At 42.9% G+C, this 17028-nt stretch overlaps 1 protein-coding gene across 1 annotated transcript in view; it reads right to left on the reverse strand.

Annotated features, from left to right (window-relative positions):
* The window catches only part of LOC133474232 (transient receptor potential cation channel subfamily M member 7-like), a 60508-nt gene that overhangs the window by 33458 nt on the left and 10022 nt on the right, over positions 1-17028 (reverse strand). Inside the window, 8 exon segments of the mRNA XM_061765709.1 lie at positions 100-200; positions 4549-4621; positions 5309-5432; positions 8494-8668; positions 9214-9385; positions 9463-9587; positions 11583-11796; positions 15423-15630. Of these exon segments, the coding sequence (XP_061621693.1) occupies positions 100-200; positions 4549-4621; positions 5309-5432; positions 8494-8668; positions 9214-9385; positions 9463-9587; positions 11583-11796; positions 15423-15630 (1192 nt within the window).

The raw sequence follows: 17028 nt of genomic DNA on the forward strand, positions 1-17028 counted from the left end.
TCAGACTGCACCACTGTGGTCATTTGAGATTCTGGGGTCATTTTGGGCCAGTCCAAAGGTTTGGGGCTAATGCTAAACTAAGCAAACACACGCACATACCAAAAGTTGCTGTCCGTACACAAACACATGATTCTTGGCAATGTCCACGCGGTCCCACGCCAGGGTCAGGACCAGCTGATCGAAGGCAGAAGCATTTGTGCCTGAAACACACAGGTGAATTTTACATTAACACACAAGGGGCTGTCAGGGAATAATTCCGGATTACCTCTCACACACCTCTAAAACCCTCACACGCACGCACGCACGCTCGAGTGCGTTAAAAATGTCGGCAGTGTGTCTGAAAGCGTTTTGTGTGTGAGAGCTAATCCCGAATTATGTCCCTGATGCATACAGTATGTACTAGAGATAGATATAAATTTCCAGGGAAGGTAAGACTTATTAACTGTGTGTCCCATGAGCCAGCTAACAGGATTAGATTAAATATAATCAGTCCAGTCTACCATTCGGCTTTGCACAACAGTACACCTTGCTTTTGCAAGTGAAAATGGTTGAAAAATGTGGTTAGAGAGGGCCTGTTGGCTCACAATCAGTCATTTAATTATAAATGAATGTTTTTTCCTCAAACATAAACCTGGAATATTATCAGAGTACATAAAATTAAAGTAACTTGAATATTTGATTATTTAAAACTATTATTTTTACATTTATAATAAGGATATAGTCATGTAATTGTCCACTAGTTTTATTATACTTAATCATGCTGGTGTAAAGAAGTCAGATTTAAGACTTAAAGACGTTTTCTAGGCCACATCGATCCAGTAGACGTCTAAGGGGTTCAACGATATATCATATACTGTATCTTAAAATGTTTAATATACCAGTATTTTGTGACATTGGATGTACTATATTTGACAACTGAGTGGTTGTTGGTGGTGAGATTCATTGTGATCATTCCAAAACACTTATTACACAATTAATTACTTACACCCAAATACTTCCAAAGAAAATGTAGCCAAATAGTGCTTATGAAATTTTTGAAAGCCTTTGAACGGTGACCGTTTCCTTTTTAAGATAAATAAAAAAATAAAATCCATCCATCCATCCATCCATTTTCTGCCGCTTATCCGAGGTCGGGTCACAGGGGCAGGAGCTTTAGCAGGGACGCCCAGACTTCCCTCTCCCCAGCCACTTCATCCAGCTCTTCCGGTGGGATCCTGAGGCGTTCCCAGGCCAGCCGAGAGACATAGTCTCTCCAGCGTGTCCTGGGTCATCCCCGGGATCTCCTTCCGGTGGGATGTGCCCGGAACCCCTCACCAGGGAGGCGTCCGGGAGGCATCCGAATCAGATGCCCCAGCCACCTCATCTGGCTGCTCTCAATGTGGAGGAGCAGCAGCTCTACTTTGAGCCCCTACTGGATGACCGAGCTTCTCACCCTCTCTCTAAGGGAGAGCCCGGACACCCTGCAGAGGATCTCATTTCAGCCGCTTGTATCCGGGATCTTGTTCTTTCGGACACGACACACAGCTCGTGACCATAGGTGAGGGTAGGAACGTAGATCGACCGGTAAATTGAGAGCTTCGCTTTTCGGCTCAGCTCCTTCTTTACCACAACGGACCGATACAAAGTCTGCATCAGTGCAGACGCTGCACCGAACCGCCTGTCGATCTCCCGTTCCATTCTCCCCTCACTTGTGAACAAGACCCCAAGATACTTGAACTCCTCCACTTGGCGCAGGATCTCATCCCTGACCCGGAGAAGGCACGCCACCCTTTTCCGACTGAGGACCATGGTCTCAGATTTGGAGGTGCCGATTCTCATACCAGCCGCTTCACACTCGGCTGTGAACCGCTCCAGTGAGAGTTGGAGATCACGGTTTGATGAAGCCAACAGAACCACATCACCTGCAAAAAGCAGAAATGCAATACTGAGGCCACCAAACAGGACCCCCTCTACGCCTCGGCTGCCCCTAGCAATTCTGCCCATAAACGTTATGAACAGAATCGGTGACAAAGGGCAGCCTTGGTGGAGTCCAACCCTCACCGGAAACGAGTCCGACTTACTTCCGGAAATGCAGACCAAACTCTGACACCGGTCGTACAGGGACCGAACAGCCCATATCAGGGCATTCGGTACCCCATACTCCCGAAGCACCCCCCACAGGACTCGCCAAGGGACACGGTCGAACGCCTTACCCAAGTCCACAAAACACGAACTCCCATGCACCCTCGAGGACCCTGCCGAGGGTGTAGAGTTGGTCCACTGTTCCACGGCCAGGACGAAAACCACACTGCTCTTCCTGAATCTGAGATTCAACTTACCGACGGACCATCCTCTCCAGCACCCATGAATAGACCTTACCAGGGCGGCTGAGGAGTGTGATCCCCCTGTAGTTGGAACACACCCTCCGGTTCCCCTCCTTAAAAAGGGGGACCACCACCCCAGTCTGCCAATCCAGAGGTAATGTCCCTGATGTCCACGCGATGTTGCAGAGGCGTGTCAACCAGGACAGCCCCACAACATCCAGAGCCTTTAGAAACTCCGGTCGCATCTCATCCACCTCCGGGGCCTTGCCACCGAGGAGCTATTTACCCACCCTGGTGACGTCAACCCCAGAGATAGTAGAGCCCACCTCAGAGACCCCAGACTCTGCTTCCTCATGGGAAGGCGTGTTGGTGGAATTGAGGAGGTCTTCAAAGTATTCTCCCCACCGACACGGAACGTCCCGAGTCGAGGCCAGCAGTGTCCCATCCCCACTATACACAGTGTTGATGGTGCACTGCTTTCCCCTCCTGAGTGGCCGGATGGTGGACCAGAATTTCCTCCAAGCCGTTCGGAAGTCGTTCTCCATGGCCTCACCGAACTCCTCCTACACCCGAGTTTTTGCCTCAGCAACCACCAAAGCTGCATTCCGCTTGGCCAACCGGTACTCATCAGCTGCCTCACGAGTCCCACAGGCCAAAAAGGCCCAATTGGACTCATTCTTCAGCTTGACGGCAGCCCTCGCCGCTGGTGTCCACCAACAGGTTTGGGGATTGCCGCCACAACAGGCACCGACTATTTTACAGCTGCAGCTCCGGTCAGCCGCCTTGGCAATGGAGGCGCGGAACACGGTCCACTCGGACTCAATGTCTCCCGCCTCCCCCGAGACGTGGGTGAAGTTCTGCTGGAGGTGGGAGTTGAAACTCCTTCTGACAGGGGTTTCTGCCAGATGTTCCCAGCAGACCCTCACCTTACGTTTGGGCCTGCCAGGTCGGACCAGCATCTTCCCCCACCATCGGAGCCAACTCACCTCCAGGTGGTGATCAGTTGACGGCTCCGCCCCTCTCTTCACCAGAGTGTCCAGGACAAGCGACCACAAAGTCGATCATCGAACTGTGACCTAGGTTGTCCTGGTGCCAAGTGCACGTGTGGATACCTTTATGCTTGAACATGGTGTTCGTTATGGACAATCTGTGATGAGCACAGAAGTCCAATAACAGAACACCGCTCGGGTTCTGATCGGGGAGGCCGTTCCTCCCAATCAGGCCCTTCCAGGTCTCACTGTCACTGCCCACGTGAGCATTGAAGTACCCCAGCAGAACGTGAGCATTGAAGTACCCAGCGGGAGCGCTCTCCAGCACCCACTCAAAGGACTGGGTGGGTACTCTGAACTGCTGTTTGGTGCATAGACAAAAATAACAGTCAGGATCCGTCCCCCCACCTGAAGGCGGAGGGAGGCAACCCTCTCGTCCACCGGGTTGAACCCCAACGTACAGGCGCCGAGCCGGGGGGTAATAAGTATACCCACACCTGCTCGGCGCCTCTCACCGTGGGCAACACCAGAGTGGAAGGGAGTCCAACCCCTCTCAAGAGGACTGGTACCAGAGCCCAAGACTTTTTCAGAATCCATGGACACCCTATTATGACTTTTTTTCACTATAATCATTACCTAACGTCGCAGTTTAGCTGGGAGAGCTCACACAGTTCTACTGCTTACTTGTGAGGCAAGTTATGCCCATTTTGACTTCCTTGCCCAATAAAAGTGTAACATGGCCTGCAAGCCCTAGAAGCTTGTTGTCCTTTGGAGGATGAGTTATTGTTTCACCAACAAAAACACACCTAGGGCAGACAAATATTTGTCTATGTGAACTTTTCATTCATTAAGATTGATCACCTGCAGTCACCACACGCATTCTTGGCTTTTGTCTAAATATGAAGTGAGGGCAAGGAAGCACTCTCTGTGTTGGTAGTAATAGGTTGCTTCCATAACCTCAACTAAAATAGATTTTGAGTCATTTTGACAAGTTTTTTGTCTCTGAATTGACTCTTATCTGAGTTTCGAGAGAAAGTAGTGACAGAGAGCCTGTGAATGCAGGAAAGTGAGCTCAAACACAAACAGGGTCAAACTGCTTTGAAAGCATATCGATAACGGAACAAAAACACTTCACAGCCATGAAATTTGATAGCCTTTGCCTCAGCAGATGAAGACACTGAATCAACACGGCTTACACTCTGGCAAAAATGTCTCTTATTAGAAGAGTAAAGGGAGAGTATGGGAATAACTCCTACCTTGGAGTAAGGCCCTAAGAATAGCGACGTCAATATCCTGGCTCTCCTCGGAGCTGATATGAAACACAGTGATCTGTTTTGAAGAAAAGCAGCATCAAGTCAAACTCGATCTTTATTAGTACTTGTTTGATTATTACTGTGTGGTGAAACAACAATGTTACAGTTAAGCAGAAAATTACTCAATACACTTGCTCGTGAAATTGCAGTGGGTTAAACTGAGTTACTTATAATACATGCAAAATATTGCGCTAACTCAAAACTAAGATGACTTTATTTTGTTTAAATCAAAAATGCAAAAAACAAAAACAAAACAACAACAATAATGAAATATCCATGCAATTAATATCTCTAACAAGTTATTTCAATAAGTTTCCCCTTTCTTGCGGAATTTCAAGCTAAAACATAGAAATTCCACAAATACAAATTTACTTTAAACTCAAAAGTTGGCCAGGTTATAAATCATTTCAAGCATGCACACTGCAAGTTAAGTAAGCTCAGTAAACTACAGTGGAAGTTCTTTACCACTGCCAACAACAACCAAAATGTGAATGTTTATTCTCACTGCCCTCCAGTTAACATAGATATTTGACTTCCAAAGCTTCCAATAGCAACAAATTAGTAAATGACACTGTAAAGTGAAAAGTATTATTTTTGGAACGGTAAAGTTATTGATAGGCTCTTGATTGGACTATGCAGGTCTGCCTACTGAAGTGTCCAGTGAGTGAATAAATAAAGTATTTTCTCTATTGCATCACTTTACCAATTCTTTCCTCTTCATGCACTCCATCAGAGTCTGAAAAAGATGGATGGCGTCGCTCTGGCTAAAGTTGAAGGTTTTCTTGATGGTGGCGATGATGTCCGCCTCCACACCGTCTGGTAGACCGCTTGGGGGGTGTAAAAAAATAATAATATTTATTTAAAAGATTTATAGTCCAATATCGTGATTGCTTCGCAGCACTATGAAATGTGAACATAAACTGACTAAAATATAAGCTGACGATGTGCTTTGAAATGTTACTGCCTTCTGCCAGGTGTTGATTATACTGAATGTTGCTACCATTTAGCTGGCTTGAAAAAGAGTTAACCACATGAATGGAGGTTGTAATGGGAGCTTATTGTTGACAAGTGATTTTAGTTTGATGTTTAAAACACAAAATGTGACAAAATACAAAGTATAATGCATTTTTCTCATGCACACAAGTAGATTTTTTTATCTTTATGACCTATAAATAAATCACAGCTTGTGACTAACACAATTTAGAGTAGACCATTGACCATTCGACATAATAATATGTGAGATGTGCTTGTTTTCTTACTAATACAATTTCTGGGCTTAAACAAATAGCGGTGTATCTGTCTGTCTGTCTCTCTGTCAGTATGCAGACAGACGACTGTATCTATGTCTCTCTGTCTATGTGTCTGTCTATTATGGCATTATACGTGTGATGTGATTCAGCAGCATTTCAAAATGCTAAAGTGTAGCAGATTCGTGAATGGGGCATAAATAAATCAAATCCCTGGCATGAGAAGGCAAGATGAGGTCACACAGATATCTGTAGTCACGCTGACATTAAAAACACAGAACACGGCTTGTGTGCGATTGTGTGAGCAGCTTATTCACCAAGTTTGTACTGAAAACACTGTTTTGTGGCTTTAAATTATCAGACATTCAGATTCATGGCTCAGAATCTATGCAAATATTAGGCCCCTTCTCAAATTCTTATATTTTTGCATAGTTTCCCCACTTTCATGTTTAAAAAACAAACAAATGTACATTAATAATAGACAAAGATAACCCAAGTAAACGTTAAATGCTGTTTTTAAATGGTGTTTTTATTTATTAAGGGGAAAAAACTACTCAAAGCTACCTGTCCTGTGTAAAAAATACCCCCCTTGTTAGATCATGAATTAAATGTGGATAATCACATTATTTAAATAAGTTTTCACTGACCACACCTAAGTCTGATTACATCGAGACCTGTTCAATCAATAACTTAAATAGAAACTGCCAAAAGATCTAAAAAAGCTGCAAGAAAATGCCAAGATCCAAAGAAATTCAAGAACAGGTGAGAAATAAAAGCAATTGGCAGCAGGACAACCATTCAAAACACACCAACGAGTCAACTTCTGAATGGCTTGGGGAAATAAAATCCAATTGAAATGCTGTGGACAGTGCCTCTGGATTGGCAGACTGGGGTGGTGGTCCCCCTTTTTAAGAAGGGGGACCGGAGGGTGTGTTCCAACTACAGGGGGATCACACTGCTCAGCCTCCCTGGTAAGGTCTATTCAGGGGTGCTGGAGAGGAGGGTCCGTCGGGAAGTCGAATCTCAGATTCAGGAGGAGCAGTGTGGTTTTCGTCCTGGCCGTGGAACAGTGGACCAGCTCTACACCCTCGGCAGGGTCCTCGAGGGTGCATGGGAGTTCGCCCAACCAGTCTACATGTGTTTTGTGGACTTGGAGAAGGCGTTCGACCGTGTCCCTCGGGGAGTCCTGTGGAGAGTGCTTCGGGAGTATGGGGTACCGAACCCCCTGATACGGGCTGTTCGGTCCCTGTACGACCGGAGTCAGAGTTTGGTCCGCATATCCGGCAGTAAGTCGGACTCGTTCCCGGTGAGGGTTGGACTCCGCCAAGGCTGCCCTTTGTCGCCGATTCTGTTCATAACTTTTATGGACAGAATTTCTAGGCGCAGCCGAGGCGTAGAGGGGGTCCGGTTTGGTGGCCTCAGTATTGCATCTCTGCTTTTTGCAGATGATGTGGTTCTGTTGGCTTCATCAAGCCGTGACCTCCAACTCTCATTGGAGCAGTTCGCAGCCGAGTGTGAAGCGGCTGGGATGAGAATCAGCACCTCCAAATCTGAGACCATGGTCCTCAGTCGGGAAAGGGTGGCATGCCATCTCCAGGTCGGGGATGAGATCCTGCCCCAAGTGGAGGAATTCAAGTATCTTGGGGTCTTGTTCACGAGTGAGGGAAGAATGGAACGGGAGATCGACAGGCGGATCGGTGCAGCGTCTGCAGTGATGCGGACTTTGTATCGGTCCGTTGTGGTAAAGAAAGAGCTAAGCCGAAAGGCGAAGCTCTCAATTTACCGGTCGATCTTCGTTCCTACCCTCACCTATGGTCATGAGCTGTGGGTCGTGACCGAAAGAACAAGATCCCGGATACAAGCGGCCGAAATGAGTTTCCTCCGCAGGGTGTCCGGGCTCTCCCTTAGAGATAGGGTGAGAAGCTCGGTCATCCGGGAGGATCTCAGAGTAGAGCCGCTACTCCTCCGCATTGAGAGGAGCCAGATGAGGTGGCTGGGGCATCTGATTCGGATGCCTCCCGGACGCCTCCCTGGTGAGGTGTTCCGGGCATGTCCCACCGGGAGGAGACCCCGGGGACGACCCAGGACGCGCTGGAGAGACTACATCCTTCGGCTGGCCTGGGAACGCCTCGGGATCCCCCCGGAAGAGCTGGATGAAGTGGCTGGGGAGAGGGTAGTCTGGGCGTCCCTGCTGAAGCTACTGCCCCCGCGACCCGACCCGGATAAGCGGTAGAGAATGGATGGATGGATGGATGAAATGCTGTGGCATAACCTTAAAAAGGCCATTCATGCTCGAAAACCCTCCAGTGTTGCTGCATTAAAACAATTCTGTAAGAAAGAGTGTGCCAAAATATCTCCACAGAGATGTGAAACACTCAGAAAATGCTTTATTTTACTTGTTGAGGCTGGGGGTGGCCAAAGCAGTTATTAGGTTTAGGGGGACATACATTTTTCCACACAGTTTTGAATATTTTTTCCTTAATAAATAAAATCACCATTTTAAAACAATGTTTACTTAAGTTATCTCTGGCTGATATCGACATATTAGATGATCGTAAACATTATAGTTTAAGAAACTATGCAAAAAAAATAAGAATTTGAGAAAGGGGCCAAAACCTTTTCACAGCACTCTACCCCTTACCCGCCCTCTTCAGTTTGCTTGTGGACGTAGGCCAGCATGTCAGCGGCTCGGCCAGTCCCCTCACACACCACTACGGGAACGGGAGGGCTCTCTTGAAGGTAGTCCAGCACGGTCAAGATCACATTGGGACCCCCCTCAAAGATGAGTGCCACCACAGGAACACCCTGACCAATACCTTACAAGGAAGAAGGCAAAGTAGCGGCTTAACAGTTGTCTATGTCATGGTTCATCTAATGTGGCCCCATTGTATATATTTTTGTAGAATGTATCTATGTTTGTATTTGTCTAGCATGGCAATTCCCACTATAGCGTGAAAATCAGAAACGCCCTTACATGTGGGAAAGGAAAGCCACAGTGGCTGATCACATCCCTCCCCTGTGCCATCCCACCCCGGCGTTGCCAGCCTCGACAGCTGTGCTCAAGCGAATTAAAGCTGCTATTAATGCAATAACGTTTATAAATTTTTTGTTTGAAAATCGGTGGAAAAATGCCTTCAAGCGCCTTAACCGCCGACTCAACATGGTAAACGGCAGTTTAAAGTGTGTTTAAATAATTTTAAACGTGGTTAAAGGGTGTGTGTGTTGGGGGGGGGGGGGATATATCTTCATATGGTCTTTCAATATCGCAGATTTTAATTTTTTGCGGGAGTGTCTGGAACATATCTCCTTACGATGAATGGGGTGTATCCTCTGTACACATCATCCATTGTGTGCCTCTTACGTGCGTGTATTCTTTGGAGGTTAATGTGCTTCTCCAGGTCCCGCCGCAGTTGGACCTCTGCACCGTACTTGCCCACCGTGCCGTCGTCAACAAGGAGGAAATGTGAGTGGAGGTTGTTGAGAACATTGAGTTTGCTAAGGGGGTTGAGCAGCGTCTGGTATGGAGCGATGATCTGTGGAGACAAATAACCTCAAATTAAGGTGAGGGATTTGGTTTTTTGACACAATGTACTACGATGGCACGTCTTACGTCTCTCCCGATGAGGTCAGTCCTGTTTTCGATGACTCCCCAAGATGCAATGCCAATCGTGCAAATCTTCTTTGATGATCTGGAAGAGTGCTCTTTGAGAGCGTCACCAACATGCTTTGCTACACCTTTGAAGGAGCCATGCAAATAAGTTAGTGCAGGAGATTTTATTCCTACTTAGTTTACCTTAGTAACCTCTGTAACTATTCCTTTAAATTGAGTGCGTTGATTCCAGTAAAAAAAAAAAACACACTATATAATAAGATTATCTTAAATACCTGCTAATCATTTGGATTACAGAATCCTTGTATAAAAGAGAATATCCATACAGTAGAGAGTGCCAGAGAGACAGATCGATAGAGATGATGAGATAGTGATAGAGCTCGAGAGGAAGAAAGATACACAAAAGAAAACAGAATTCATAAAATAGGGTGTGATGCCTGAGCTCATAAAAAGTGGTGAATTTTTATGATCCATAAATAAAAAACAGATTGCAACTGATGACATTTAGATCATTGACCCTTTAGCCAAGTTAGACTTTAGAAAATGGATGCATGGCTGTTCACTTACTAACTCATTTTCCCCAGCCAGCCAGATAGCCAGAGCAGTAAAGAAATGGATAGATTCATAAATTGATCCCGAGATAGAGATCGAATGACGATGACATAGAGATGGATAGATCAAAGATATAGCAATCAAATGATCATGAGCTAGAGACAGTAGGATGGATGTTTAGATAAATGGATAGACAAGTTAAATAGTTATAGAGAACCCCAGAAGACCTGCTTTAAGGGTATATAACATTGGTGGACCAGCCATGAAACCTCCCATGTTGTGTTAGCACTAGCATCACAGCTAATGACTGGTGAGATGACAAGAGCATGACTTGTTTGTGACCATCAATCTTTGGATAATGCATCTGTAGGACTCAGCAGTCGTCTTTAAGCCAAAAGACCAGCTCAGTGAGGTATTTCTAAATAACAACTGGTCGAGGTAATTGACCCTCAGAGGAACCACTTAAACACTATGATCAGACTGAACCAGTTTAACACCATCCAGACACATTTGTAATGACACACTAAGCGACATCACCACTGATAGTTATTGATTAGGTTTGAAGAGAGTGGTCTTCAATTAACTGTCTGTTAGGGGGCAGATATTTATTACTTCTATTAGTATACATATTTAGTGTAATATTAAGTAAAAACAAAAATAAACAGCACTCCGCTGAAGGGATCCAGTAAAAAGACAGACAGGGTGAAACAAATACGCCACATAGCTCCCTGGGAAATACGCATGTACACACTCACACACACAACACCGTGGATCGCCCACCTGGTGCGCAAATCACCATTAAAGACATCGCCTCCACATAGCCTAATATCTTCTAATATACGGTCTTTAAGATGCCACACTTTAATTTGAGAGACTATTTATGTAAATACTATAGGTAGGTAGATGAAGCGGTTTTGGTTAGCAACAGAGTATAAACTTCCTCAACAGCTGACTCTTCACTGTAAATGGTAAATGGATTGCACTTAACTACCCCATACGGTCCCCATTCATACATCAATGGGCAGATGCTGCCATGCAAGGTGCTTCCAGCTCCACTGGGAGCAAATTAAGGTTTAGTCTCTTGCCCAAGGACACTCACTTCGACAGCAGTCAGTCAGACATGGATTTGAAAAGGCAACCGTTCAGTCACTGGACGACCCCCTCTACCAACTGAGCCACAGCCGCCCCATTGTCTGCGTGTGAACGATAGCTTTTATGAACTAAGGCAGTTTCGGTTCCTTTCTGAATTTTTTTTCCCTGCATTCTGGCATTTATTAATTTGAAATGGATGAGGGGAACTGCTATTATTTTAGGAAATATGGTGATAATATGGTTAGCATTTTATTTATGGATCATTTCAATTTAGGTTTCAGAGATGCCATATTAGGGGAGAGCACACCTAAAGAAACCTTTTTCCCCCTATTTTGTGTATATTACATATCGTATTCTACTTGTAATAAAAAAAAAACCATTTGTATTTGGTCATTAAAGAAAGGCTAAAACATCAACTCTTATGAACTTAGAACGTGGCACTGTAATGTAAGAGGGAAAGTTGAGTATCTCCAAACCTGTGTTGACACCGCCGGTGAGAATCCAGGCACCCGTGGTGACGGCTGCCTTGATGAGGCCCTTGCCCACCACCTGCTTGATGCGAGGATGGAGCTCAAAGTTTTGCACACCCCCGTGGACAGAGATGAGGATCTTAGGCAGCTCCATGTGCCACTCCTTTAGCATCAGCCGTAGAATGCTCTCTGGACGAGAGTCGTAGGACAAACGCACATACTGGACGGATATTTAATAAGCACAAACAAACACACATGGAAGAGCAATGAAGATGAACACATTTTAAATGTCAACCAAAATATATTAGCTTTTTCTCCTGAGGAGTACATGGATTATTATTTCCTCTTATTTTAAAAACCTTTTTGGTCGTTACATAAAAATGTGACATTTACAAAACACACAAGTTAGGCTATTTTCTCACTTTTTCTAATAAACAGCTCAACAGCAACAACAACAAAAGACTAACAATTGCAACTGGTAGAATTAAAAAAAAAAAAAAAAAAAAAAAAAAAAAAAAAACCTGAACCAGAACTGTTGCTTGAGACTACAAGTAGAAGAGACACCTTTTCCCATTATCCTTTTTATTTTTAGTTTCTACATATTAACATTTTTAATTCGAGTTCATGACATAATAAAATGTAAAAAAAAAAAAATAAAACAAAAAGGTTCGGAATAATTGCAGAAATCTTGCACACATTCTGTGAGACTTGAACACACAGTGGGGCAAAAAAGTATTAATCAGCCACCAATTGTGCAAGTTCTCCCACTTAAGATGAGAGAGGCCTGTAATTTTCATCATAGGTATACCTCACCTATGAGAGACAAAATGAGAAAAAATAAATAAAAATAAAAAAATCCACAAAATCACAGTCTGATTTTTAAAGATTATTTTTTTAGCACATTACAGTGGAAAATAAGTACCGTAATCTCTCGTGTTAAATGCACATTCCCCCCCCAAAAAAAACTTCACATTTTTTTAAAAATATAAATACGACTGATGACTGAACAACAGCCATCATTAATTTCTTTATGGTTATATTTTGTTTGATAATGCTTTTCTGAAATGATTGACAGTTTAATTTGAATCCCATTAAAATAAAACTAAATGTGTTTCGTCTGGCCCTTCATGTTTTTTTTAAGAATTGTACCCGTCTTACAAATTCCGCCTGGGTAATCAAACATGAGCACAACTGTGTGTTTTCTCATTCACTAAATAAAAGTAGGGCTGTGAATTTCAAAATAAGAGCAAGTAAATAAAAAAAAAAGTATTACGTGTTCAAAAAAAGTGTTTAATTAACTTCAGAATAATTATTTGAAAAAATGAAAAAAATACAGATAATACTTCATGTTTTGATCATATGGGTAGAAGCAAAATCATGCATTGTAAAAATGCATTATACATAGGTAGAAGGGTTTTCCTGAATTTTGAGGTCAACTTTGGGGGTGCGTATTATACATAGGTGCGCATTATACACGAGAAATTACGGGATTTGGTCAACAACAAAAGTTCATCTCAATACTTTGTTATATACCCTTTGCTGACAATGACAGAGTTCAAATGTCTTCACTAGGTTTTCCACACACTGTTGCTGGTATTTTGGACCATTCCTCCATGCAGCTCTCCTCTAGAGCAGTGATGTTTTGGGGCTGTGTCGCTGGGCAACACAGACTTTCAACTCCCTCCAAAGATTTTCTTTGGGGTTGAGATCTGGAGACTGGCTGGGCCAATCCAGGACCTTGAAATCTTCTTACGAAGCCACTCCTTTGTTGCCCGGGCGGTGTGTTTGGGATCATTGTCATGCTGAAAGACCCAGCCATGTTTCATCTTCAATGCCCTTGCTGATGAAAGGAGGTTTTCACTCAAAATCTCACGATACATGGCCCCATTCATTCTTTCCTTTACATGGATCAGTCGTCCTGGTCCCTTTGCAGAAAAACAGCCCCAAAGCATGATGTTTCCACCCCCATGCTTCACAGAAGGTATGGTGTTCTTTGGATGCGACTCAGCATTCTTTCTCCTCCAAACATGACAATTTGACTTTTTACAAAAAGTTCGATTTTGGTTTCATCTGACCATATGATATTCTCCCAATCCTCTTCTGGATCATCCAAATGCTCTCTAGCAAACTTCAGACGGGCCTGGACATGTACTGCCTTAAGCAGGGGGACACGTCAGGCACTGCAGGATTTGAGTCCCTGGCTGCGGAGTGTGTTACTGATGGTAGCCTTTGTTACTTTGGTCCAAGCTCTCTGCAGGTCATTCACTTGGTCCCCCGTGTGATTCTGGGATTTTTGCTCATTCTTGTGATCATATTGACCCCACGGGGTGAGCTCTTGCGTGGGGCTCCAGATCGTGGGAGATTAATAATCTTGAAGTGGTGTTGTATGTCTTCCACTTTCTAATAATTGCTCCCACAGTTGATTTCTTCACGCCAAGCTGCTTACCTATTGCAGTTTCAGTCTTCCCAGCATGGTGCAGGTCTACAATTTTGTTTCTGGTGTCCTTTGAGAGTTCTTTGGTCCTGGCCATAGTGGAGTTTGGAGTGGGACTGTTTGAAGTTGTGGACAGGTGTTTTTTATACTGATAACGAGTTAAAACAGGTGCCATTAATACACGTAACGAGTGGAGGACAGAGGAGCCTTTTAAAAGAAGTTACAGGTCTGTGAGAGCCAGACATCTTGCTTGTTTGTAGGTAAGCAAATACTTATTTTCCACCATAATTTGCTAATAAATTCTTTAAAAATAAGATAATGTGATTTAATCGATTTGTTCCCCTCCTTTTGTCTCTCATAGGTGAGGTATACCTATGATGAAAATTACAGGCATCTCTCATCTTTTTAAGTGGGAGAACATGCACAATTGGTGACTGACTAAATACTTTTTTTGGTCCACTGTATGTGTATATCTTAATATTAATTAGTTATTATTTGTTTATCATTGTAAATATACAAATTGTGATCTCTAATAAAAAGCAGCTAGCCATATTTTTGAGTTTTTTCCCCTTTTTATCTGAAAAAAATGTTAACTATACATTAATAATAATGATAATAGTAAATGAATAACATTTATAATATAATGAATGAACATGAGTATAATAATTAATTTTATAAAACATAAGCATACTACATTCGTTTTTGTATAATAATAAACAGCTGCAGCGGTACGGTGACCGACTGGTTACCACATCTGCCTCACAGTTCTGAAGACCCGGGTTCAAATCCGGCCTCACCTGTGTGGAGTTTGCATGAAACTCCCCGTGCCTGCGTGGGTTTTCTCAGGGTACTCTGGTTTGCTCCCACATGCCAATATCATGCCTGGTAGGTTAATTGGAGACTCTAATTGCCTGTAGGTGTGAATGTGAGCGCAAATGGTTGTTTGTTCATATGTGCTGTGCGACTGGCTGGCGACCGGTTCAGGGTGTACCCCGCCTCTGACTACTACTATTTGCAGTGGTAATTTAGGATTTTTTGTTTATACAAAAATTAAAACAAATATTTTACATAAATAATTTGTATAATACTTATTTTCATATGAATAAAAACTAATTTGTAAATATAAATACATTTAAATATAATAACATGCAAAATTATGTGTAAGTATTTTTTTCAGAAAGTATTCATATTTACAAAAAACATTTGAATACTATATTTTCTTAATATAGTTGTTAGTATAGCTGTCAATTAAATTCCTCTATGATGTGTACATTGTATATGGTGTTCTGATAATAAAGCCAACTTTATGCTTTTTGTGTTAACAATTCCCTGCCCACAATCCATGGCACATTCAGTACATACTTGTACTTGAAAAATGACTAACATGCCCTCCTACACAGAGACTTCCCTACCTTGGCTCTATATGAGTGCGAGCCTCCCTGGAAGTTAACAACACCATAGGCGTCAGTGGGGCTAGCCTCTGTGTGTTTTTCCACCGACCACTCTTCCAGCTCCGGCGCAGGCCCGCCAGAGCTCTCACCCGTCTTCACGTCCGAGTACTTGTTGGCCAGGCTGGCTGTGAAGCCAGCATGCTGCCGCACCAGACGCCCACAGCAGCACCTGCACACACGGTGCACACGCACGTGGTTACAAATTCAGTTGTTGTTTATTGTACAGGAACAATTAGTAAACAAAAGACATACTCGGACATTTCCAAACTACTTTCAAGAGAAATGTATAAGCTTTTCCCAGCCTCTGGCAACTGTGGTAAATTGATTATGCATAATAGATAGATTATGGCATTGTTATTTGACTATAATAACAGACCTAAGTATTGTTACCTGACAGATTGTCTGTCATTTGTAAGCATACTTCAACCATTTTATTTTAAATGTGCGCACTTTTTAAAACCTTCAAAGCGCAACAAATATCAGAATTAAAGCTAAAAATATAGTGGAACCTTTGTCAAATGTCTGTGTCAAATGATCTGAAAATCAAGTAAAACATTTGGGAAAATTTTAGTCCTCAGATTCATGAGCAACAAGGCTAAGTTTGCACTTGTATATTTTTTGCCATCTTTTGTTGTGACATTTAAAAAAAAAAAAAAGCAGCAGGTGTTACGAGAAAAGAATATACACCGTAGTTATGGACTTCGTAAGCCTTATTAAAGTTAAGGTAGCGTGTATGCTATCAACTGTTAGGCATTCTTATTGTGATTCACCTTCACATTATGTCTCGAGTATTGTATTATTTTTACATATTACTAATAACTGTGGTGGGGCTCCTAGGAATGTTAAAATGTACTTAAAACATTGCATGCACAGTTAAAAAAAGGCTTGACTTTCAACAAATCATTTTTATTTCCACTAGTTCCTATGACAAAAATTCCACAAACAGATTGTGTTTGACCTTAATGGTTCCACTGTATATCAGTATGCTTCCAGCAAATAAATATGTAAATAAATACATTGAGCATTGATGATTAAGTCCATACTAATGTAATTCTTTCAGGCCTGAGAGATGAACAAATCAAGTGTGAGGTAGCTGTGACTAAGACAGTAACTTTTTTTGTATTTGGTTCTCAAAGATACTGTTTGTTTTGTTCAGCTTTCTTTCTTTTCTTTTTCTTTTTTTTTTTTTTTAAATATAGTATCGTATTCTACTGAAAGAAAACACCTCCAAATGAAGATAAATACTACAGTTTTAACACTAACCTTATTATCTAAGAATGGCTGAAACAGAAAAAAGTGACCACTGTACTGTATTTTTCTTTTAATGATCTTTACAAGTGAGGTCACGATCATTATAATTAATACGAAACATGAGCTTCTCCACTCAGGTGATCAGCACAGCAAAGAATGTGGCATCACAAAGCCTGGCAGTTAATTGTTTCCTGAGGTGTGTTTCTGCCGAGTGTAATTACACTCGGCCTTCAGGCTGCTTCTGGGTAGCAGAAATTCTCTCTGGGCTAATCCCGCTTGACCAAAGAATGCAGAAAACAAAGACTGAGGCAGGACT

Source organism: Phyllopteryx taeniolatus, chromosome 2, assembly GCF_024500385.1.
Source record: "Phyllopteryx taeniolatus isolate TA_2022b chromosome 2, UOR_Ptae_1.2, whole genome shotgun sequence".
Taxonomy (NCBI): Eukaryota; Metazoa; Chordata; class Actinopteri; order Syngnathiformes; family Syngnathidae; genus Phyllopteryx; species Phyllopteryx taeniolatus.